We start from the raw sequence: 23,829 nt of genomic DNA, 5'->3' as shown, positions 1-23,829 counted from the left end.
ACCTTGATTTCAGCATGCAGAAAAATGAAACTAGACCCTTATTACTCTTCATGCACACAACTCAACTGCAAATGGATCAAAGAACTCAACATAAGTCAAATAGTCTCAAACTACTAGAGGATAAAGTAGGGAGTATGCTTCAACTTAAAAGCACAAGTATGGACATTGAATATGATTCCCAGAACACAAGAAGTAAAACCAACAATTCAATAGGAGCTCATGAAATTCAAAGTATTTGCACAGCAAAGGTAACTGTCAATAGAATGAAGAGGTAGCCCACAAAACGGTAAAGATCTTTACCAGCTGTCCATTAGATAGGAGATTAGGATCTAGAATGCACAAAGAACATATAAACCTATACATCAAGAAAACAAACAAACCAATTAAAAATGAGCTATGGGACTAAAAGAAAAGTTTTCAAAACAAAAAGTAAAAATAACCAGCTGAATAGACATATTCAGCATACTTTAGGAAAATGAAGATTAAAACTATTTTACAATTCCGTCTACTGCAGTCAGAATGGCCAAGATCAGGAATATAAATGACAACAAATAGTGGCATGGATATGGGGAAAGATGAACCCTTATACACAGCTTCTGGGAGTGTAAACTATGCAGCCACTTTGGAAATCAGTCTAGAGGTTCTTAAAAAGTAGAAACAGAACAATTATATGATCCAGCTACTTCACTCCTAGGCATACACCCCAACACTTTGTATTAGTCAGTGTTCTATTGCTGTGAAGAGACCCCATGACCATGGCAACTGTTATAAGGAAACCATTTAATTGGTTGCCCTATAGTTCAGAGGTTCAGTCCATTATCACCATGGTAGGACATGGTGGTGTGCAGGAAGACACAGTACTGGAGACATAGCTGAGAGTCCTATATCTTGTGCAGGCAACAGGAAGTGGTCTGTCTCCCTGGGTATGACTTCAGCATATATGAAACCTCAAAGTCCACTGCCACAGTGACACACTTCCTCCAACAAGGCCACACCTACTCCAACAAAGCCATGCCTCCTAATAGTGCCGCTCCCTTTGGTGGCAATTTTCTTTCAAACCACCACACACTTTATATCTTACTTCAGAGATACTTGCACAACCATGCTCACTGTGGCTCAGGCCACAATAGCTAGGAAATGAAATCAATTAAGATGTTCATTAACATAAATATGTGATACAAATACATATACACAATGGAAAGAAAAATGAAATTTTCAGGTGAATGGATGGAACTGAACAAAATTATTCTGAGTGAAGTCACCCAGGTCCAGAAAAACAAGACACGTTCTTTCATACATGAATTATAGCTTTGAATCTTTTGTATGTTTAACCTGGAGTACAGATAGAACCTGAAATGAGGCATGAGGGGTGGAGGTCTTGAAGGGACAGGAACAACAACACAAAGGTGAATCAAACTAGAAAGAGGAAAGACTGGGGATGGAAAAGTTCAAGAACACATGAGGTGCAGAAGGGGGATCTGAGGTACTGGCCAAAGTGTACCCTAAATAAAGACTGCATGAAAAGAAAAATATGAGAGGGAAAAGTAGAACACAGGTGACATGAAAGGAGAGGGGGATGTACATAAGGTTAAAAAGTTTAAGTGGAGATACAGCAATTGGGCAGGTGAGTTAGCCAAAGCTAGTTGTTAAAAAAGTGTGTGTGTGTGTGTGTGTGTGTGTGTGCGTGCGTGCGTGCACACACGCAAGCTATGAGTTATACAGTAGTTCTATACCTACTTTTTGAGTTGTGCAGAAGTTCCTTGGATGGAAAAACAATGCTACTCCCAGAAGAAATGGATTATTAGGTGAAAAATCTCAGTGCTAGGTACAGGATCTCTCCCTACAAGGCCTCAGAGGCAATCAAAACAACACAAGCTATTGTCATTGCTCTTGGTTGCCCACCATAATTGGATGACAACATCCTATTGCTAAAGACACAACTTACTTTGGATGCAGGACCCAGAAATCAATCTCAAATTGACCAGGAAACTTTCTCCCCACTGGATAGTTTACATAATGCTCGTATGTGTTATGCAGACTAATGGAACAGAAAAGATGCCAATGACCTTGTATGCCCATTGGTACAACATTGGCACAACAGTTGTGGAACAACCAACTGCTTTCTGATTAGATATGAGGCTGTTCCACAGAATCAATTTATCTGCTACTCTAAACTGTTGTTGTTGTTGTTTTCTCATTAAATTCAGTAGCTGCCACTTAAGCAACTGCTGTCCTAATCAGCAATTGCAACTAGTAGCAGTTGTGCACTGCCATAGCCAGGCAGGAATTCTGTTCCCTCAGGCACTAGCTCTATCACAGACATTTAAGGAAATTTTTATCTAGATCTCTATTCCTCTATAGAAGTCAGGATTCAAAGGCTGAGGTGAAAATTCAGCTTGCTCAAAGAGGCTGAATAGCAAGTAGCTAGCCTTCTCTCCTAACTCACATCTCAGAAAAACAGAGTGTCCTGCTCAGCCCCCACGTAAGAACCCTAGCTACACGTGGTTCCTCCCTATTTCTTTCTGCTGACCCAACCTCCTACCCCCAGGTTAATTTTATTCAATCAAATAAATGTAACACGTCTTTGTACCATTAAACAAATATTTCATAGCACAAATAAGTGCAACACTTTTTAATTCCACAACACTAAACCTCATGAGAAGCAAATGACTAGGGAGATCATAAGCCATAGGAGCAGTCTACTGTTGTTCTTTTGTGAAATGGTCATGTCAAATTGTATTCTAAATATTTATATTTATACTCATTTTTTTTAACCTCTCTCAACTTTGGTCAATAAAGCTGCTTTAGCAGTGAGTAGCTGTTAATGCAAGGACTCATAATTGATCAAAGTGCCAAGTATAAATAACCCTGAGTGCTTAGCTGTGCATGGTCATCCATATAACTTTCCCCCATCCAGGGCTGAGGGAACTTCTTGCAAGATGGGATAAAACAATGTTAAGACCCAAGAGTTAGTAGGAGTGCCGTGCAATGCTGACTCCTGCTCCTAGCATAGCTGTTGTGCTCACAAACTCACAGCAGCCAGGGTAACTTGCACAAGATCAAACCAGCACATATTGGGAGAGTTCCCTGGGGCTCCACCCTGGCCAGAGGAGGCACTGGCCATTGATGGCTGCTATAGGAGGGAGAGTTATCCTTTGAGGATGTGGCTGCTGGTAGGTTGTCCATGCCCCAGTGGATGTACATATGGGCAACAGTAATTGACAACAACACAAAAAATACATGACTCAGCCAGGCGCTGGTGGCACACGCCTTTAATCCCAGCACTTGGGAGGCAGAGGCAGGTGGATCTCTGTGAGTTCAAGGCCAGCCTGGTCTACAGAGTGAGTTTCAGGGCAGGCTCCAAAGCTACACAGGGAAACCCTGTCTAGAAAAAAATACATGACTCTCAAAGGGAGATGGGCTAAAGGCTACCCATACCAACAGGAGAATGATAACATGGATATGATCAATATAGTATGTAAATACATAAAACTTTCAAAGATTAAATAATATTTTAAAACCATGCCTGTAAATTATATCTAAATGTTCTATAAATGGATGTAAGCAAGACATTTTCTCTAAGGGAAGATAATGTCAAAAGAAACACCATTACACAGTGTTACTTCCTTTCATTCATAGACATTGATATGTTAGGGCTAAGAGTGTGGCCCAGTAGTAAAGTTGTTGCCTAGTATGTGCAAGACATTGAATTGGATTCATAGCACTCCTAAAACCTTATAGACACATAACATGGGAGAAGAAAATAATAATCTTATCCATCTCTGGTGTAGCCAGCGTGGCACTAGGAGCAAAGGCTGAGGACAAAAGGTTCATTGTAATGAGACACACAAAATTATTTCCTCTTCTGGAACCAGAAGGGCTATGCTACTCTTGTTTTTCACCAAAAGAAGACCCACCTACAACTACTGGAATAAAGACTATATTTCCAACATTTTTGGTAGACCCATAACACACTAACAAAATTGTCAGTCTTAAATTAACTTTGCCTGATTACTAACTCTGGCTTCCAGCTGGAATAACACATGATATCATCACTTTAGAGACAAGCCCAGTTTAAGAGTAATAGTTTACATGACCTACATCCTGAGTCCCTTTTTAATCAGGCACTTGGCACAGATTCACCTGCTCCTAACCTGGCAATACCTCCAAGCTCAACCAAAGAACACGAAGTTACTGGGCATGGTTTCTTATTTAAGATTTTTATCTCTCTCTCTTCCTATCCCTCTTCCCTCGTTATTTAAAATTATAATGCCTTAATGAGTTGATATGCTTGGAAAGAAGAGCACTGAAATGAAATATTCTGTAAAAACAGGTGAACTTGAGATGATTAATATCTTGATGGTCAAATGTGTTACATCTCATGAGGTCCAATCAAAGGCTTGGTAAGGAATAAACCCTAAGGTAAAAGCGTAAGTGAAGGAGGTGAAGAGACAGCTTCATGGGTAAAGTGCTTGCTATACAAGCACAATGACTTGACTCAGATCACAGAGCCCTGTAAAGCCAGATGTGGTGACAGAGGTCTGTAACCCAGACCTGAAAGACAGAGAGATAGGTTGATCCTAGCAGGTTCTCTGACCAGCCAGCCTAGCCAAAATGATGAGTTCCAGGTTCAGTGACAGTGTTACCAAAAGTAAGGTGGTTGACAGAGGAAACACTCAAGCGTGCGCACGCACGCAAGCACACACACAACACACACACACACACCATACATCGTGTATCAAAGAAAAATTAGTCAGAAATGTTGGAGTTTAGTGATCCTAATATTAACAGAGAAAATTATTGACAGTATAAACTAATTATTTTAGTACCAGGTTACATAGACTATCATATTCTGACAACTTCCTCTCCTCATACTTGAGAAGTGTAGAAGGAAGCAAGGAATAGGGATCAACAGTCATTCTGATATCTTACCCCAGTACAAATGCTCCAGGAATACATAGTTAAAAAGGGTTTCAGCATCAATCAGACTGGCTTGCAACTTAGCTCCCATATACACTAGCAGTGAGATCATGGTCAAACTCATAACTTATTCATTCTTCGGTACACAATTAGTTCAAATCGGTTCATAAAATTCATTTAAAAACGGGTTGACTGATAGAGCTGAGATAGTAAGGAGGCTGTGTCTGGCTCCTGCTCTCACAGCCACTACAGTACATTGAGCTCCATAGAGACAGCACCAAGGCAAGCTCAAGCCGGTTGGGCACTGGGCAACTCTGTGCTTCGTGGACAAAAATCAACTAAACATGGGCAAAGGAGATCCTAAGAAGCCTAGAGGCAAAATGTCCTCATATGCAGCATCCAGATGCTTCTGTCAGCTTCTCAGAGTTCTCCAAGAAGTGCTCAAAAAGGTGTCTGCTAAAGAAAAGGGAAAACGGAAGACATGGCAAAGGCTAACAAGGCTAGTTATGAAAGAGAAATGAAAACCTACATCCTCCACCCGAAGGGGAGACCAAAAAGAAGTTCAAGGACACCTATGCACCCAAGAGGCCTTCTTCAGCCTTCTTCTTGTTCGGTTTTGAGTATCGCCCAAAAATCATAGAAGCACACCCTGGCTTGTCCTCTTGTGATGCTTCAAACAAACTGGAAGAGATGTGGAATTAACACTGCCACAGATGACAAGCAGCCCTACAAAAAGAAGGCTGCCAAGCAAAAGGAGAAGGAAGAAAAGGATATTGCAGTTTACAGAGCTAAAGGGAAACCCAATGCAGTGAAAAAGGGGGTGGTCAAGGCAGAAAAGAGCAAGGAAAAGAAGGAAGAGGATGAGGAGGGATATGAAGAGGATAAAGAAGAGGAAGATAATGATGAAGTTGGTTCTAACATTATATATATATATATATATATATATATATATATATATATGTATATATATAGTGTTTAACCCCCCTGTACACAAATCACTTTTAAAGGAAAAAAAACGAAATGTAAGACTGTGTAAGATTTGCTTTTAAACTGTACAGTGTCTTTGTTTATATAGTTAACATACTACCGAATGTGTCTTTAGAAAGCCCTGTCCTGGTGGTATTTTCAATAGCCACTAACTTTGCATGATACGGTCTGAAGGTTGTAAATTGGCATGGAAATTTAAAGCAGGTTCTTGTTGGTGCATAGCACAAACTAGTTATATATGGGGACAATAGCTTTTTTGTTTTGTTTTGGACTTTTCTTTTCATCTTCAGTTGTCTCTGATGCAGCTTATTGAAGATAATCCTTCTGTTAACTGAATACTACTCTGTAATTGCAAAAAGAAATGCATTCTTTTTTTTTTTTTAACTTAAAAGATGGGTTGGCTGGAATCTAGGACTTGTTTTTATTGCAGAGGGCTATTAACCCAGCATTGTGACACAGAACTAGCCTGTGAAATCCTGTTCAGACCTGTGTCCCTATAGATACTACTACACTGCTGCTAACACTGACCTCTAATGCCTCCTACAGAGTGAGGAGTATACAGTCAAGAAGCCACATGGGTTTCCTGTTTCACAGATTCCCTGTCTGCAAACTGCATTTAACTCAACAAACAGTTATTACACAGAATGAAACAATTTTTTGGGGAGCAGCTTTTTAGGTTGGTTTTTCTTTCTATGATTCAGAAGCATCAAGTCTCTTGGCAAAGAGCTAGATGTCAAGGGCTTCCTGGAGAGATGAGGGAGTGATGGAGAAAAAACATTTTTTAGTTACTCAGTTTTAAAGTTTATTCATTCTCCTACTTATAAGCAAGACAGTGCCTCCCACCAAACCAAGTGTTCTAAATTGAAGGAAAAAAGGTCAGAGGTCATGTTAATCATCAAGAGTGTCATTATATGACCACTTGAGGATTCCATATGTTAAGCTACCTAGATCTCTTTAATTCCTAATACTATTCATCAGGACTTTGAAAACATCTTAAACATCATCAATCTGGAGAAGTAAATTTCATGTCACAGGAAGACATACGTGTACACCGTATAAATACACAGTTAAGGGTCAGCCTTGGTGGCAGAAGGTCAAAGCTAGAAACCCTGTGCACTTGGTACACAGTACTGGAACTTGGGTCACCAATGAATGTACGGGGCAAGGCAGCAGCCGAACACAGACAGCCAGCTCCAGAGAAGAGAGAAGGAAGCAGCCAGCCATCCATGAGAGCAGACCCTTATCTTGGAGAGGAACACAAAACACTGTTGTTGCCAGAGGAAAAGGTGAGACTAAATCCAGTGGGTCACCCAAATTTGCCAATAAGGTGAAACACCACTGTCACTAGGAGATCACGTGGGGATGCGGAGGCAGGGAGCATCTTTGTTTCTTCTCTCTGGGATTATTTCCTTTCTTTTTTAAAGATCATTTTATTAATGCACTATTTTTATGTGTATGGGTGTCCTGCCTGCATGTATGTCTGCATACCACATGCATTCAATGCCTGTGGAGGCCAGAAAAGAGAGTCAAATCCCCTAGGACTGGAGACACAGGCAGTTGTGCTCTACCATGTGGGCACTGGGTTAGAACCTGGGTCCCTGGGAAGAGCAATTAGGTGCTCTTACTCCAGCCCTGGGATTAGTTTTCAGTGCATTCTTGTGGAAAGCACACTCTTCAACTGTCTTCAGAAAAAAAAAATCCTATAGGAATCCCTACCTCTCTGGAACAACACCCAGGCCTGAGTTAAGGGATCATTGTTTTCTACTTTACTTAGTCTTGATTCAAATATTATCATCTCAGTTTGCAAATGGCAACAGCACTGTGGTACTAATGACTCCACTGTCATGGCCACTGGCCAAAGAAGGACTGTCTTCCCAGAAAATCTCAATCTTAATTATTATAAATGGCTGAAAACAAGGATAATAAAACAGGACCTCCCACAGCGATGGCCAATCAAGAACAGTGAGATAATGACCATTATATTTCCCAGCCAATCTTGTGGTTTGAAAGCTAATACAAGCATCAGGGAATTCAGATGGTAAAGCTGCCAATGTGACAGGGCTAGCAGACATACTAACTACTATTTAGCTTACTAAATGTAATTTGTTTTGGAAAGAGTAATCTAAAATTTAATAGATTTTAAAAAAACAAATCTTACCCTTAAAAAAGTACTTTAGTAACTTTAAAACTCATATGCTTATATTTTTTGACTGCAAACACAGATAAAATTTAAACTACAGCAATATTATACCTGTATAAACTTGAATTAATCTATAACTCATTTACTTTTTCATTTAAAACCTGCTTTCCAAGTTGGATGGTTTTATATAAAGCAACAGCAAAAGAAGGATAATACATATATATGCACACACACACACACACACACACACACATATATATATATATATACACAAAGTGTGTGTGCTATCGGAAGTATAAACACAGCTGTTTCCTCTACTCCATAGCTTGCTAGCATTTTATAACCACCGTAAATTATATTACACCCAATAAAAGCTTTTTCCGGTGACAATTAGCATAAAAACATCAGCTATATACTGCAGATTTAAAGGAAAATACTGCTAAGTATTATCAAACAGTAACTTTTAAAATACAACATTTTTCTAAGTGGCATTCAGTTTTCTTCAATAAATTTTAATTTAGGAAACAAAGTGCAGGGGAGAATATATTAAGGTCATTGCTTGCATAAAATAAGTTGACATTTTAAACATTTTGTTCATCTGAAAGAACAAATGACAATGATTTCTACTTGTTGAGCACTTGCTATATACCCAGCACTGAGCTTAGTGATGTGTGCCAGTAATCTCATTCAGTCCTAAAACAACACGAAATAGATATTACATTTGTATTTCAGTGTTGCTTTCTTATCTAAACTTTCTTGCTATACTATAAAAATGGAAAATTCCACATCCTTAATGCTAAGCAAAATAAATCTAGATTCTGCTTTAAGAGACTAACCCTGCATGTGCTGCTGCTGCTGCTGCTGCTGCTGCTGCTGCTGCTGCTGCTGCTGCTGCCCAGCATGGCAGCTCTAAATAACAGCAGCAGACCACACATGTCAAAGAACCTGTTGAAGGACCTGAAAGTTTTTTTATCATAAAAAACAATATCAGAGCTACATTTGATCTAAGCTGAACACTCTACAATGTACAAATGTGAAAACATCATGTTATTCTATGCATAGGTACCATTTTTTGTTTTTATACATCAGTTAAATCTAACACATAAAAATATCAGTTTGGTGCTAGAGAAGTGATTCCGCAGTTAAGAGCACTGGCTGCTCCTTCACATGATTGGGGTTCGATTCCCAGCACCAACAAATCATCCAACCCCCTCTTCTCAATTCCATGGGCATATATATGAAGGCAAAAAACCCACACATAGAAAATAAAACAATAAAGTAATTTTTTATAAAACCAATGTCCCAGTTGTAAACTGGAAAACAAAATAATTTAAAATAATACAATTTGATAAGAAAAGAAAGTTGCTTTGTTATCACATCCAAGATTCACATCACAAGTCTCTGTGTGTCTGGGTTCAATCTGTTTGTAAACAGAATTATTTGGCAACAACATACCCATATGCTGAATATATAAAACACTGCTGTACACCCTAGGGATAAGGAGAGAATGAGTTATGAAGACCTTTATCTCCAATTTTTTAAAATATAATTACGACTGCTAAATATGAGATTATTTTCCCCTCAGAGAGTTTGTTTTTGAATACATACAATTGTCTTTCTTAATTAAAAGCCTGATTCAGTAGATTTGTATTCCAGAGCCTGAGCTGACATCTTCACAGCAGACTCCAATTTCACTTAAGTGGGGAGAGTGAGTGCCATGAGCCAGTTTTCCAAGATGGGAGACTCTCTCTTCCCCAGGGTTTTCTATTCTGTGACTTAGGCCATAAAGTCAACACTGAGGTTGAGGAATGGAGTACTGCAAGGCAGTGGTGGAAATATGTTTCCAAAGAAGTAAACAACTCTCAGTTCTGGCTGAGACTTCTCAAATTTTCAAGGAAAGCTAAATGTTGCCTTTGTGCTCAAGATAAACTCAAATGCTCTGCTTTCTAACCCAAGTAAAAGGACACAACATACATTATGACTTGTTACAGTAATGGATGTGTGCGTGCTATATAAAATAAGAATATTCATAAACAAAAAGCAATTACAATGGCTAGTTTATAGATCTGCTCAGGCTAAAAACCCTGAGCACATAGCACCAGCCAGAGCAATATACAACTAGAATCATAGTAGAGCTTGGGTAAGTTCAATGTTTCATTCCTCTCTGTCTGTTCATTCTCCAATTGCTAAAGAAGCCCACTGGTGCCACTTCCACATCTAACATTCTAATACACAATGCAGGACTCAAATGGTTCATTATGAATGATATGACGTAAAACAGTTATTTTCTAAAGCTTCCTCGGGAGCCAGTAGTAAGTTGACAGATGATTATTACTCTGAGGAGAAAATCTCTACCAATCTTATTTTGAGATACTTGACTTCATATTGGGGTCTGGGGCTAATCTTAGCACACATGACTGGTGTATAGGAGCAGAGTCTGCCCCCATGGTATAGCAGGGAGCACAAGAGAGGTTGCCCCAGTGGCTTAGAGCTAGTTATGAGGTGAAGACATGTCCCTCAGGAGAGACAATGTTAGCCCAGTGCAGGCTTTTAGAGCTACAGCGTGTTAATAAGATCAACTGAGTACAGGGTTTAGGCCTAGCATGTGTTGGGGGATGAAGGGACATCCATGTGAAAGATTGAAAGAGGAACATCCCAATGCTGGGTACTAGACCCTGAGCAAGGTGAGGAAGGTGTTGATATGCATAAACATGGTGATGAAGAGGACATCTTGTAACAGAGAGAGGTTCTGGGGAAGAAAGGGAGGCAGATGCACAGGCACTCTGGTTACTGTCATCAAAAGGGATCTGGCCAGATGTTGGGGATCACAACATCCCTGAACAGAGTTTCAGAGCCTGAGTAGACAAGGACATCTCAACAAGGAAGTGGCAATGGTGGAGGTCTGGCATGGAGTACCAAAGCTGCATCTTGAAACATCAGTGGAGCTTGGGATAGAGGCTAGAGCTGAGGGTGGGGGAGTACCATGTACCAGTTAGAAGCAGGGCCAGAACAGTGACTGGTGTCTGAGTTCCAGCAAAGAAAGGCAAGCTCTTAGTAGGGAACTGTCAGCAGGGAAGTGAGAGCCAGTGAACATCTGTGGGGACTTGGCCACAGCCTTAACTATGAAGAGAACTAGATGGAGAGAGTACCCTTGGGGGCTGGCAGCAGCATGGATGGAAGTCTGGTACATACCAGGGGATTTCTATACATGTATGTATGCATGTGTATTACTACATACACTGAGGGTAATAGAGGAATGGAGAAAGTAGTACACACCTTTAATCCCAGGACTCAGGAGAAAAGCAGATGGATCTCTGAGTCCAAGATCACCCTGGGCTACCAAAAAGGGAATCATAGCTCACTCCTTTAACCCCGGGACTCAAGAGTAGTATATAAGACAGGAGCAAGGTCTGAGTATCAGTCATTCATTCTCCAGCCATGCTGAGGAGAGGCAGCAGGATCAGCCTATTTAGTCTGAGATAATAGTAAGAGCTAGTGACCAGATACTTTGCTTTTCTGACCTTCAGCTTGAAGCTTGAACCCCAATACCAATCTCTGGGTCTTTTATTATTCATGTTACTATACTCTATTATTTACATAGAAAATAAATATTTGGAGAAAATAAAAAAAGCAAGAAACAGAGCTAGGACTAACTCTAGAGGGGAGAAAAAGAAGCAGATTAGGAAAAATTTTATCTCTACTTTTATTTCTTCAATTAAAAGGGTCTAAGGGTAATTATGAAAAAATGGTAAATTACATTGTACCTGTATGGAAAGTTCATAGATGTTAGCCATATTAAGTGTATCTATACTTTCAAAATACACATAATGTGTAAATGCTCTATAGTTTATACCATATAATATAAAAATATACATCTTTAGAAGTTTCCTATGAAGATATTTCATAAGTCATGGGAAGTTTTTCCTCTACAAACAGATCTCTCACTAAACACTACAAACAAAATGTCCCTCCCTTCATCTGTCACCAAGCATTATTTGAAGGTATCTACAGCATTTAAAGATTACAGCCTAGGTAGTGGCAAAATAAATCTAAACAGCTGCAGAGACTTGCAGGAAAAGTATCAAGAATTAAATAAAGTCTATGAAGACCTAGAAAGATCCAAAGGCCATAAAACTTAAAGGCAGCATCCGGAAGTTAGTAAAATGGTCAAATTTTTCCTTAGGATCAAGAAATCAAAGATTTCTTGGAGCAGCAACTTGGAAGCTCACATCTTACACCACAAGCATGAAGTAGAGAGAGCAAACTGGAAATTGTGTGCGGCTTTGAGTCCTCAAAATCTGTCCAAGGCGGTGCTCTTCTATAAAGGCCATATGCCCTAAACCTATCCAAACCACACTACCAACCAGGACCACGAATTCTAACACCTACCCTCTGTGGAACATTGTCATTCAAACCACAATTGCATAGGTCAACAATACTATTACTCAGATAATAGTAGATATCCAAGTGTTTTCCTGGAAGTCAAAACTTCAATTAGTGACATATTAATAAGTTCCCACAGCAACATACCTGTAGAAGGAGCCTTTCAAATGCCAGGAAGTTATCCCACTTGGCAGTTTGTGGGTGCTTCAGGGTTTGAACTGTAGCCATCCCAAGCTGTAGGAGCCCACAGTGATTTGTAAGAGCTTTGAGGTTGTTCTTGAAGAGTTGAATATAGGACATGAGCTGCCCTGGTGTGACTCTCCCTGGAGAAACATAATAATTTATCAGTGCACTCCCTTCACTTTTAATAAATAATGACAAGGAGGCTATGAGCAAACACTATCTTATATGTGCACAGAACCCCAGAGCTGATCATTCTTTCCTAAACTATTATTATTCTTCTGGTAACACAAGGACAACAGCAAAGCTGATCTTACTTGCTGCTTTTGCAAGAAAGAAAATAAGAATTAAGCCAACTTGCTACAGCCATATTGCTAGAGAACTCATTTATAACTTCCTAATATCCTGAAAAGAGTTTTCAAATAAAGGCACACAAGTATTTGTTGATTTCAACATAGAGTATCTATGAATGATATATGACACAAGTATCCAAGAGGTAAATGGAAAGCTTTTTAATTGTGTGCATGTATAAAAAGCATGTTACAATCATGGCTAAAACCTTTATCACTGGTATCAGGGACTTCGTAACTGTTTTCATGAGGTTCAAGGTTGCCGGTTTAATGGCACAAAAAGTGTATGGCAAATGAGGGTAAATTGCTAGTGAATGTACAAAGTGCTTGTAATCTAATACACTCCTTCAGAGTCCTTTGATGGACTCTCCCACCCTCCGATTTGTTACATTTCATAGTTGATATCACCAATGCTTTACACAAGGCTCATTCCTAAACACCAATCAGTCAAAAAGAAATCATGAGGTAAACCCAACTGTAAGTCAATAGATATTCCTGTAGACCTCACCAATGCATGCCTATGGACTGTTTTCTGAAACTGAATTTCAACTGTTCATTGCTATACTCGTTTTTTTTTTAATTGTTAAGAAATCTGCCTGCATTAAATCAGCATATGCAGGCCATGAAGGCACTTAAAGAAGCATGCCCTCTTCTGATTCTCAGAGCAACTACACAAGGCAGCATCTATTAACCTCACCCAAGATGCTTAGAGCTGAATGTCTGCCAGTGTTAGCTAGAAGATACCACCTAATAAGTGGCTGGTGTTGAAGATTATGATACACACAAAACAGAGACCCAGCCACGAGAAACTTAAAAGCCTGAATCATGTCTGCTTTTTAAACAAATTTTTGTGAAGTGATTAAAAAAAAAAAAATGAAGTTCCTCCTTATCCATGTATCATGGCAAGCACTTAAGAAAAACAAGACATAACCATATCTCTTGAGGTTCTCTAGTTCCTCAGCAAGGTACAGCCTCATCCTGATACCCATCCATTCACCCATCCATTCATCCACCTACCTATCTCTGTGTATCCCTCTAGTTAGCATACAAAATAACATCTTCATATCATATATCATTGAATTTTGCTTTTCCTTCCCCTCAACTACCCTCTCCCATCACTGATTCTCAAAGTACAACTTAATTTCCTTGTTCATGTGCTAAATGAAAAAAATAAAATAAAAACTTTGTCATATACTTCTTCCCTTGTTCTTTTAGCCAGGTTTATTAAAATATTGTTTATAGTCAAATATCTACCCTTTTCTGGTACAGAATTCTATGAGGCTTGACAAATAAATACAGTATTTGTATTGGGGAACAACTACCACAATCTAGATGCAGAACATTTCCATCATTCTAGCACACTCTCCCTCTTTGTAGTCAATTGCATCACTCCAACTCTACTCCTTGATGCCTTTCTGGTTTCTGTTTGCTAGTTTTTCCTTCCTAGAGTGTCCTATAAATGGGACCACAAAAATGTAACCATTTGAGTCTGGCTTTTTCACATCAGCATAGTTTATTTGAGATGCTCTCAAATAAAATAATAGCTTTCTCCTTTTACTTGCTGAATATTACTTCATTGTATTAGATTTACTAAAGCCTAGGCATTTAGTTATCTTGCCAGAAGTAAATGATCATTGAGGTTATCTTCATTCTTAATACTATAAACAGAGTCATCACCAACATCTGAGTACAGGTTTTCATGCATGTACATGTTTTCATTTTTCTTTGGTAAATTTCCAAGAGTGAGTATTATGGTCATATGCTAAGTGCTGGAAGAAGAAGGTGGAAACCTAAGGCAAAATGGGCCATCCCACACCAGCGTGTGAGAGTTCTAGTCACCTCACACTCTCACCAGCACCAGGTAGTGTCAATTCCATTTATTATAGCTATTCTAACAAGTGTGGAGTAACATCTCTTTGTTGTTTGAATTTGCATTTTTCTAAGGGCTAGCGAAGTTGATCATCTTCTCAGGTGCCCATCAGACATCCAACACTTTTTCAAGTAAAATGTCCATTCAAAATCTTTTCCTATGTCATAATTGTTTTCCTTATTATTGGTTTGTACCATTAACTTTCAACTATTCATTAATTTGATATGTATTTTATGTCAGGCATAGAAATAAACACATTGCTGTTAGAAATAAACTTATGGACAGATGTCTCTTTGATGTTCTCTTGATTAACTCCACGTATCTCATGAATTACAAGTAATATTATATACTTTATGCATAAATGGTTGTGATTTTTGTGCCACAATATGCTCTGACTTTTATTCTATTAAATATGTGAAAACAAACATTGGCTTAAAGTGTTTAGATCCCAAGATTGGTTGCACTCTAAAAATTAGCCCACTGCTTTGCAGACCACGCTGAGCCACACCCTCTGCCTCCTCCATGCACTTCCTTATGTGCTACACTACAGGTGACATCAGCATTGCTCCTAAAAGGTAAAGTGCAGTCCACTGAAAGAGACATCCACGCTTGCCCAGCATGTGCAAGGCTCTAGGTTCAATTCTTGGGGCTGGGCAAGGGGGGAATGAGTTTAGGATATAGCTCCATGGTAGAGGACCTTCCTGGTAAGCAGAAACCTTAGGTCCATTCTCCAGTACTACAGGAGAGTGAGGGGTGTGGTAGGATGGGGAAACCCATATAATAATCATATAAATCTTACTCAACATGATTATAACAATAAAGAAAAATAAGTCTTCAGAATGTGACAGAATCTGTGTGTCCTGGAACTCTGTTTTAAAGAGGCTGCAGGAAATGAGAATCAGCAAAGAACTTGCCAGATGATCTGTTTAGATTTCCGTTGTAATGACTCTATGTTCTAGTTTTGCCTCACCTACTCTAGGCAAGCAGTCTACTACTGACTTCTACTCCACCTCCAGCATATGCTCATTTTAAAGACAAGGGTATCTTCAATTAGAAGACAGGGTTTTTACTATTAGCAGTGCTAAGACTTGCAATTAGCACATAAGGCATGTGATCTAAAAAAAAGTGATCTAAAGAAACAAAGTATTTCTTAACAAGAGAGGCCAACCAAACCCCACACCATGATAGTAATCACTAAGCATCACTGCTCCCATCCACAGTACATCTTCTTCCATACCCACACCACCAACATGTCATTAGCTATGCCATGAAAGCAGGCCACTTTTCTAACTGGAATAACATATAAACTAGAAGTTGGGAGAAGAGTATTTCACATAGATGCTTTAAAATAATCTTATGACATTTTTGGAATTTAACTACAACCTTATTTAAAAAAAAAAAAAGCAAATCAACCAATTAACTAACAAAAATTGCTTCCATGTTCATGCTTTGAGGATTCCAAATGATAACTTCATCAGTGAGCTGTGATATAGGTAGATTTCCCCACTTCTCTACCTTGTATTTGTAAACTATTTTTAACTATGGTGCTTTGTGTGTTTTAAAGCATTGAATTTACCAAATGAAAATGTATGTAAATAGTGCATATTTCATGTATTTGTAATAAAAGTTACAAGCAATTAGACAGAAGTGGGTTTTTTGGTTTTGGTTTTTGAAGACAGGGTTTCTATGTAACTCTGGAGTCTGTCCTGGAACTCACTCTGTAGTCCAGGCTGGCCTTGAACTCACAGAGATTTGCCTGCCTCTGCCTCCAAGTTCTGGGATTAAAGGTGTGAACCACTACCTCCTTGCTCAGAAGTGGTTTTGTACACATGTTTTTATGTCAAGTAAAGTCATCCGATACCTCCTCCCCACCCCCCCAAAAAAAAGAAAATATGCTACTATGAGAATAAGCAAGCAATAAGAACCAGGCATTGAAGAAGTAAAAGAATATTTGGCTGTACTTCACTTTATGAAAGAGAAGGGGAACCTGTCAGGCAGATTTACAGAGGCTTTGCAAGATAATTTTAAAGACTATAAAAAAGGTTACTTTATATCATGACCACAATATTATACTGCAACTTTTTGACAAGTGACATTTTGACACTGGACAAGTGACTTTTGAGTCTTTAAACTACTAATTCAGTACTAATGTACTGAAACTTCTTAAAGTACAATTATCTCTCAAGTGGGGGAGAGGAAAAAGTAAATGGACAGTGATGAGTAGCACAAGCTACAGACAGAGCTGAATGCTAATGCAACGGCACCATGGTCAGCTCTAGCTCTCAGCTCTGCTGGCCTTGCCTGTCCTGGCCTGCATCCTGTTCAATGGTCACCTTCTCCAGTGTGTTTGCCTTGCCTGAAGTGCTAAACAGCCCCCACCCCACTTCTCTACCACTTCCCAAGGATGCACCTTTAATACATTATATCATGGGCTTAAATCAAGTACCATATTTGCTGTAAGATTAATGAGTAGAAATTAAATGTCTTTCTAACTATACCAGTATTCTATTATGACTTTTATTTTGTTAATGCTCTGATTACAATGTTTGTGTGTGTGTGTTTGTAGGATGCTGTTCTGAAGGCAAATTCTCCTTTCACAGTGAGCCCTGATACCAAAATGATTTTGTCAAAACAGAAGTTTTTTTGTTTTGTTTTGTTTTGTTTTTTGCAGTGATGCACATAAATAACATATAGATCAGGGAGGCAACTCTGCTAAATGTAATTATTCATAGCAGGCAGCACTATTAGAACAAATAAAATGTTGACTTAATAGCCAACATGAAGAGCAAAGTGTTACTATATATTGACAGTAGATAATGTAGAAAGGGGACGTATTGGAAAAGGGGATTCAACTGGGAGGCAAGAGAGGATAGTGGGGAAGATATAATCAGAGTGAACTGTAAGTGTGAAAGAATAAGCACAACTTTAAAAAGGAAAGGCTGAGCGATTTTGTAAATAATATATGTAAAGGCTGAATGTCTACCCTGAATACAAGGGTTTCTCAGGAGAATCCCAGGAATGAAGCAAAATCTAAAAACAGACAAAAGTATTCAATATCCCCACCTGTTGTTTATCATAACTTGCATTGCACACTTAAGCTGTTTTATCTGTTGTCACCTTCAAAAGGTATCACATTGTTCAAGTTCTAAAAGGATATTAAGTTTTTTTTTTCCTTTTTACTTCTCAGTTCCCTGCCTTTCAAACCATCTGTCCCTTTGTTTTTGCCTGATCATAATTTATTGGTAGTTATATTTCATTTCACAAGCATAGTTTTATTACATGCTTTTTTCTATAGGTCACATCTAATGTTCAAAAGCAATGAACACTGTTTACATAAATATAAACTACATACTTGTTCATAGCAAAGCTCAATTATATACTGTAGTTATATTAGCTTATTCACAAGTTACTTTGAGGAGCAGATGATGAAGGTAGGTGGAAGGAAGATGATACACTAATGCTCTATTTAATGTATGTTGTCATCCAATTTTCCTGTAAACTTGTTCTCGTATCTTTCCTTAATAGTATCTTGATTCTGAAACAAAGTAATGTCTGTTTCATATAGAATGGACAGATGTTTATTTTTCTCCAGGAACTTTGACTTTATTACTACCACTGATTTGTACAATGGGTAAAGCTCTGTCTTTCAACAGCCACAGAAATAGGGAATAATAGTAACTGCCTGCTTCCTACCTCAACTGAGGTCAAAGGGTAAAGAAATATGGTTAAGGTGCAGGTAGAGAGATTTAAGCCACACAAGATAAAAACATTTCTTCATCATGATGAGTTTTAGACACAGAAACAAGTTATTAAAAGGGAGAGAGAGGAGGGGAGAGGGAGAGAGAGAGAGAGAACCACATAAATCTCCCCCCCCCACCCCGGGGAATGTGAAGGGCAGTATATACAGCTATCTGTACAGTGAAACTCAGATGAAACACAGCTGTGGACTGATGCCCACTTTACAACACCATAAATACTCAAGAAGGTTTGGGGGAAATGCCTTGATAGGTGTATTCTTGTTACACACACTATTTTAGTCCTGTGGTCACATATATATATAGTCAAGAGTAGAAGAAGAAACAAATGTGAAAATAGCATTTAGTTCTATGAGGCAAATCAATTCAATGGATCCATAGAAATCTGCCAGAGGATCTTCTCTGAGGCTGGTCTGGAATAAAGCAAAACCATCACAGGTCTCATAGAAAAAATAAACAATTCTCACTAAAGTTACACAAAAAGGGTGAAATATAAAACCACCAGAAACAGTTATGGCTTGCCTTTCTTTGAACCCCTTCCTTCCCAGGGATAACACTACCTCAGCAATTACAAACTCAGTGGATAGCAAGGACGAAACTCCCGTTATTCGGGGACAGAATATCAGGTACCAGAGGATCTTGGTGAGTCCTCTGTGATGCAAAGAACTTCTGCTCTTAAAAGAACCACTGGAGAAAGAAACTCCTACTCTAGGAGCCAAGAGCCTTGTCACCATTTCCTGCTCTTAGGTTTGTTGGGTTTCTAACTCTGGCTCTGAATTCTCCTACTCAGAATCCCTTTGTACAAGGTGCCTAACACTCATGCCATCTTCCACCTCCAGTAGACAACTGTATTTAGGAGAGGGCAAGTGAAGGAAGGAGAGCTCTGAAGTATGCCTCTCCAAAACTCAGGGTGGCCACACAGACCAAAGGAAACTGCTTATCCCTGCTGTCCCTGCTCCCATTGGGGGGGGGGGGATGCATCTCTTTAATCCCAGCAATCTGGAGGCAGAGGCAAGAAAATCTTTGTGAATTTGAGGCCAGCCTGGCTACAGAGTGAGTTCCAGAATATCCAGGGCTTTGAGAAATCCTGTCTCAAAAAAAAAGGAAGGAAGGAAGGAAGGAAGGAAGGAAGAAGCATTCAGAAACGTAAGTAACTATGACCATAACATACCAAAATATAAAACAAACAATATTAAAATCTATAAAAGAAAAACATAAACTCACCTACAAGGAAAAACATGTCAGAATAATATAAGATCTCTCATTAGCAATCCTAAATGCCAGGAGAGCAGAAAAAAGTATATTTAAAGTCATGAAACTGAGTAACTATCAACCAAGACTATTAATTTTATATATATATATATATATATATATATATATATATATATATAACCAAGTCCATTTAAATGAAAACAAACATTTATAGACAATAATTGGGACAACCAAGACTATTTATATTTAGGAAAGCTATCATTTAAAATTGACAGTGATTAAAAACATTTCATGACAAACACAAGACAAGGAATTTCATGTCAACCAAGACTGTAAAAGACTCCTACATGAACACTGTATAAAAGGAGGCAGAAAGTCAGTCTTGAACATGATTGAACAGGAATGAATAAATTTCACATGAGGAACATATTTAAAAGGGAAAACTTGGAGTAAATTCATCATGCACAACAAATGAGGCCATCAAACCCTGAATCCTAATAAAGGGAAAAATAAGTAATAATTAATCCAAGCATAAAAACAACCAGTAAAATCACAGGAGCCAGTGACCATCTTAATAATAACCTCAAATGTAAAAGGACTCAACTTAGCAAAAGAGAAATAACTAGATGAAAATATAGATCCAACTCTGCCAAGGCTTTATAATACCTGATTTCAGACTAAACTACAGAGCCATAGTAACAGAAGAGTCATGGTACTGACACAAAAAGTAGACATCTAGACCAATGGAATAGGATAGAAGACCCAGAAATAAACCTTAATCCAGATTCAGAACCTCTATAGCCCAGGCTGGTTTAAAAGTTATTATATAACCCAGGTTAGCCTCAGAATCACGGCAATCCATTCTCCTCCAAATTGTCAGGGTCTCATATATTCCGGGCCACATGAACTTCTGACCCTCCTACCTCTACACAGAGAGGGCTGAGGTTACAAATATGTACTACCATGTAGAGCTTGATGTGGTGCTAGGGACTGAACCAAAACTCTGCTACAGCTACAGCCCTCATTAGAATTCCTCAAGGAAAGTCTTCATTTAGAAAGGAAATAATGGTAATTACTAGCAGGAAAGTCTGAAAAACTATAAAACTCATTAGTAGAGATGAATACATACTCTAATTCAGAATATTTAATTATTGCAATGGCAATGTAAAAACCTTTTAAGTCTCTGGCATGAAAGCCAAAATTTAAAATTTTCAAAAACAGCTACAGCTATAGTAAGTTAAAGGAATATACAAACAATATGTTGATTGTAAATACAAAAACATACAATTGGGGAATAGAGGAAAAGCCTAGGCATTTGTTTGTGATCAAGGTTGTGAGCTTAAAATAGTCTATTACAACAATATGTCTTCATGGTGAGCACAGAACAGAAAATGGCAGCAGATGCACAAACAGGAAATAGATAGGAATTAGAGCTTCACACTGCAGAACAAACACCACAGCACAAAGGTAAACAACAAGGAAGGGGACACAAATAAACAACCAGAAAACAACCAAATGAGCGGAACAAGTTCTAACAAGTAAGAACTGAAATAGTAGCCATCCAAAAGACACAAAATGGCAACAAAACAATCAAGGTCTAAGCCCATGCTGTCTACAGAAGGCTCCTATTAGCTTAAAAGACACACATGGACTGAAAGCAAAAGATGAATAAAGCTAGCTCACACACAGGACAAAAGAAAATAAACAATGGTGCGGGAAGGGAATATACATAGTGTAAAAGTGTCAAGGAGATGAGGGATAGCTCAGTGGCCAAGGGCACTTACTGTTCTTGGAGAGGACTTGGGTTTGGTACCAAGCACCCACAGGGGCCCCACAGCAATCCTAACTCCAGTTCAAGGGAATCCATCTTCTGAACTCCACAAGTACCAGGCACATGCAGTGAGTAGTGCACATATGTGCAGGCAAAACACTCATACACATAACAAAAATCAATCTTTACAATTTATATATGGATATATATATATATATAAAAGCATTAAATATGTAAAGCATATATTAATACATCTAAAAAGAGAATTGGGCTCTAGTTCAATAATAGGAGACTTCAATGTCTGACTGAGTCCAATTAGACCTAACAGACATGTATGAAACCATCCATCCAGTAGTAGTGAAGTATATGTGCTTCTCCAGCACACAAGAAACACTCTAGGAAGGAACATTCTCTAAGAGAGATGGAATATTACATCATAAAACAAGTCTTAATGAATTCAAGACTGAAATAGTTTGGTATATGCTTTCCGACCACAACAATGCTAACTTAGAATCAACAACAGAAGGAATCTTAGAAAGTTCACTAACATGCAGAATAAAACAACACACTCCTCCTGAGAAACCAATAGATAAAATAAACCCAAAAGGATATTTGAGAGAAAATTGAAAAAAGAAAAGGAAACACAGCTGAAGAGATGGTTCAGAAGTTAAGAGCACTTACTGCTCTTGCAGAGGACCAGAGTTCAGTTCACAGCCTCTGGTAACTCCAGCTCCAGGGAGGTATGATGCCTTTGGTCTGATCTCCATGGGCATCTGAGTTTACGGTCATTCTCTCTCTCTCTCTCTCTCTCTCTCTCTCTCTCTCTCTCTCTCTCTCTGTCATGCACACAATAAAAATAAAAATAAAATTCAGAGGGAGTTAGAAGAAAGATAAGGGAAGGAGAGGAGAACACGTGGGATCAGGAAGATTGAGTCAGGGACGAATAGACAAGAGTAAAAAAAAAGAGAGATACCATAATAGAGGGAGCCATTATAGGTTTGAAGAGAAAACTGACTTTAGAGAAATATCCTGAGACCTACAAGGATGACCCCAACTAGCAATCTGAGCAACAGTGGAAAGGCCACCTCAAATGCCCTTCCCTGATAATGAGATTGATGACTAACTTATCTGCCATCATAGAGCCCTCATCTAGTAGCTGATGGAAACAGAAGCAGACACCCACAGCTAAACACTGAGCCAAACTCCTAGAATCCAGTTGCTGAGAGAGAGGAGTGATAAGAAAATGGGGGCAAAACCAGGCTACAGAAACCCAATGACAGCTGACCTGAACAAGGGGGAGCTCATGGGAAACCAGCATTGGACCGACTCAGAACCCCTGAACATGGGTCTCAGTTAGAAGACCTGGGCAGTCTAAGGGACCTCTGACAGTAGAAGCAGGAAGTATCCCTGGTGCATGAAAGGACTTTGGGAGCACTTTCCCCATGGAGGGATACTCCCTTAGCCTAGAGGCAGGAGGGAGGGCCTAGTCCCTACTCCAAATGAATTGACAGATTTTGTTGGTCCTTCCTGTAAGGCATCACCCTTCCTGTGGAGTTGTGGGGGGGGGGGGAATGGGATGAGAGTGGAATCAGGGGGCATGGAAGGAAGGGAGGGAGAGGGAACTGGGATGGATATGTAAAATAAGAAAAAATAACAATAAATAAAATTTAAAAAGAAAAATTATATATATAACACACACACACACACACACACACACACACACACACACACACACATGATGCAACATTCTAAATGGTAAATTTATCTCAATAAAAACTTATAGATCCCAAATAGTCTAACACTGAATCTCAAGGAACTAGAAAAAAGAACAAACCTTAAGAAAAATAATGCAGATCAGAATAAAAGACCCCCAAAAAAACCCACAAAAAATTAATAAAATCAAAGATGGTTTCCTCATAAACAGAACCAAACAATGATCAAGAGAAATAGAGAAAGAGAACCCATGCACTCTTCCAGGCACACAGACCTGGTTCATGAGGAGGTGCAGAGCTTGAAACCACACAAAGCTGGGCCTGGATGAACAGCAAGGCTGTCAAGCAGGAGGCCTGTGCTGAACTCAAGACCCAAAAAGCACCAGGTCAGAAGTTCATCACCTTTGACCCTGTGATGCCTACCTACCCACAGATGGTCTGAAAACAGTATCCCTCTTTTTACATGACCCAGGTGAGTTGGCTGCATCACTCATTGGTATGCTGTGCTCAATATGTTCCCAGGTCTGGTTTTTTTGATACGATTTTGAT

At 38.9% G+C, this 23,829-nt stretch overlaps 1 protein-coding gene across 2 annotated transcripts in view; it reads right to left on the bottom strand.

The window, feature by feature from the left end:
* Positions 1–23,829, bottom strand: part of Scfd2 (sec1 family domain containing 2) — a 319,157-nt gene that overhangs the window by 245,579 nt on the left and 49,749 nt on the right. For both annotated transcript variants that reach the window (XM_051198353.1, XM_051198352.1), the window contains one exon: positions 12,578–12,753. In XM_051198353.1, the coding sequence (XP_051054310.1) occupies positions 12,578–12,753 (176 nt within the window). The remainder of the gene's footprint in view (positions 1–12,577; positions 12,754–23,829) is intronic.

This window comes from Phodopus roborovskii, unplaced genomic scaffold (genome assembly GCF_943737965.1).
Source record: "Phodopus roborovskii unplaced genomic scaffold, PHOROB, whole genome shotgun sequence".
NCBI lineage: Eukaryota > Metazoa > Chordata > Mammalia > Rodentia > Cricetidae > Phodopus > Phodopus roborovskii.
The sequence above is the reverse complement of the archived record's forward strand: the minus strand, read 5'-3'. Positions and strand labels throughout refer to the sequence as shown.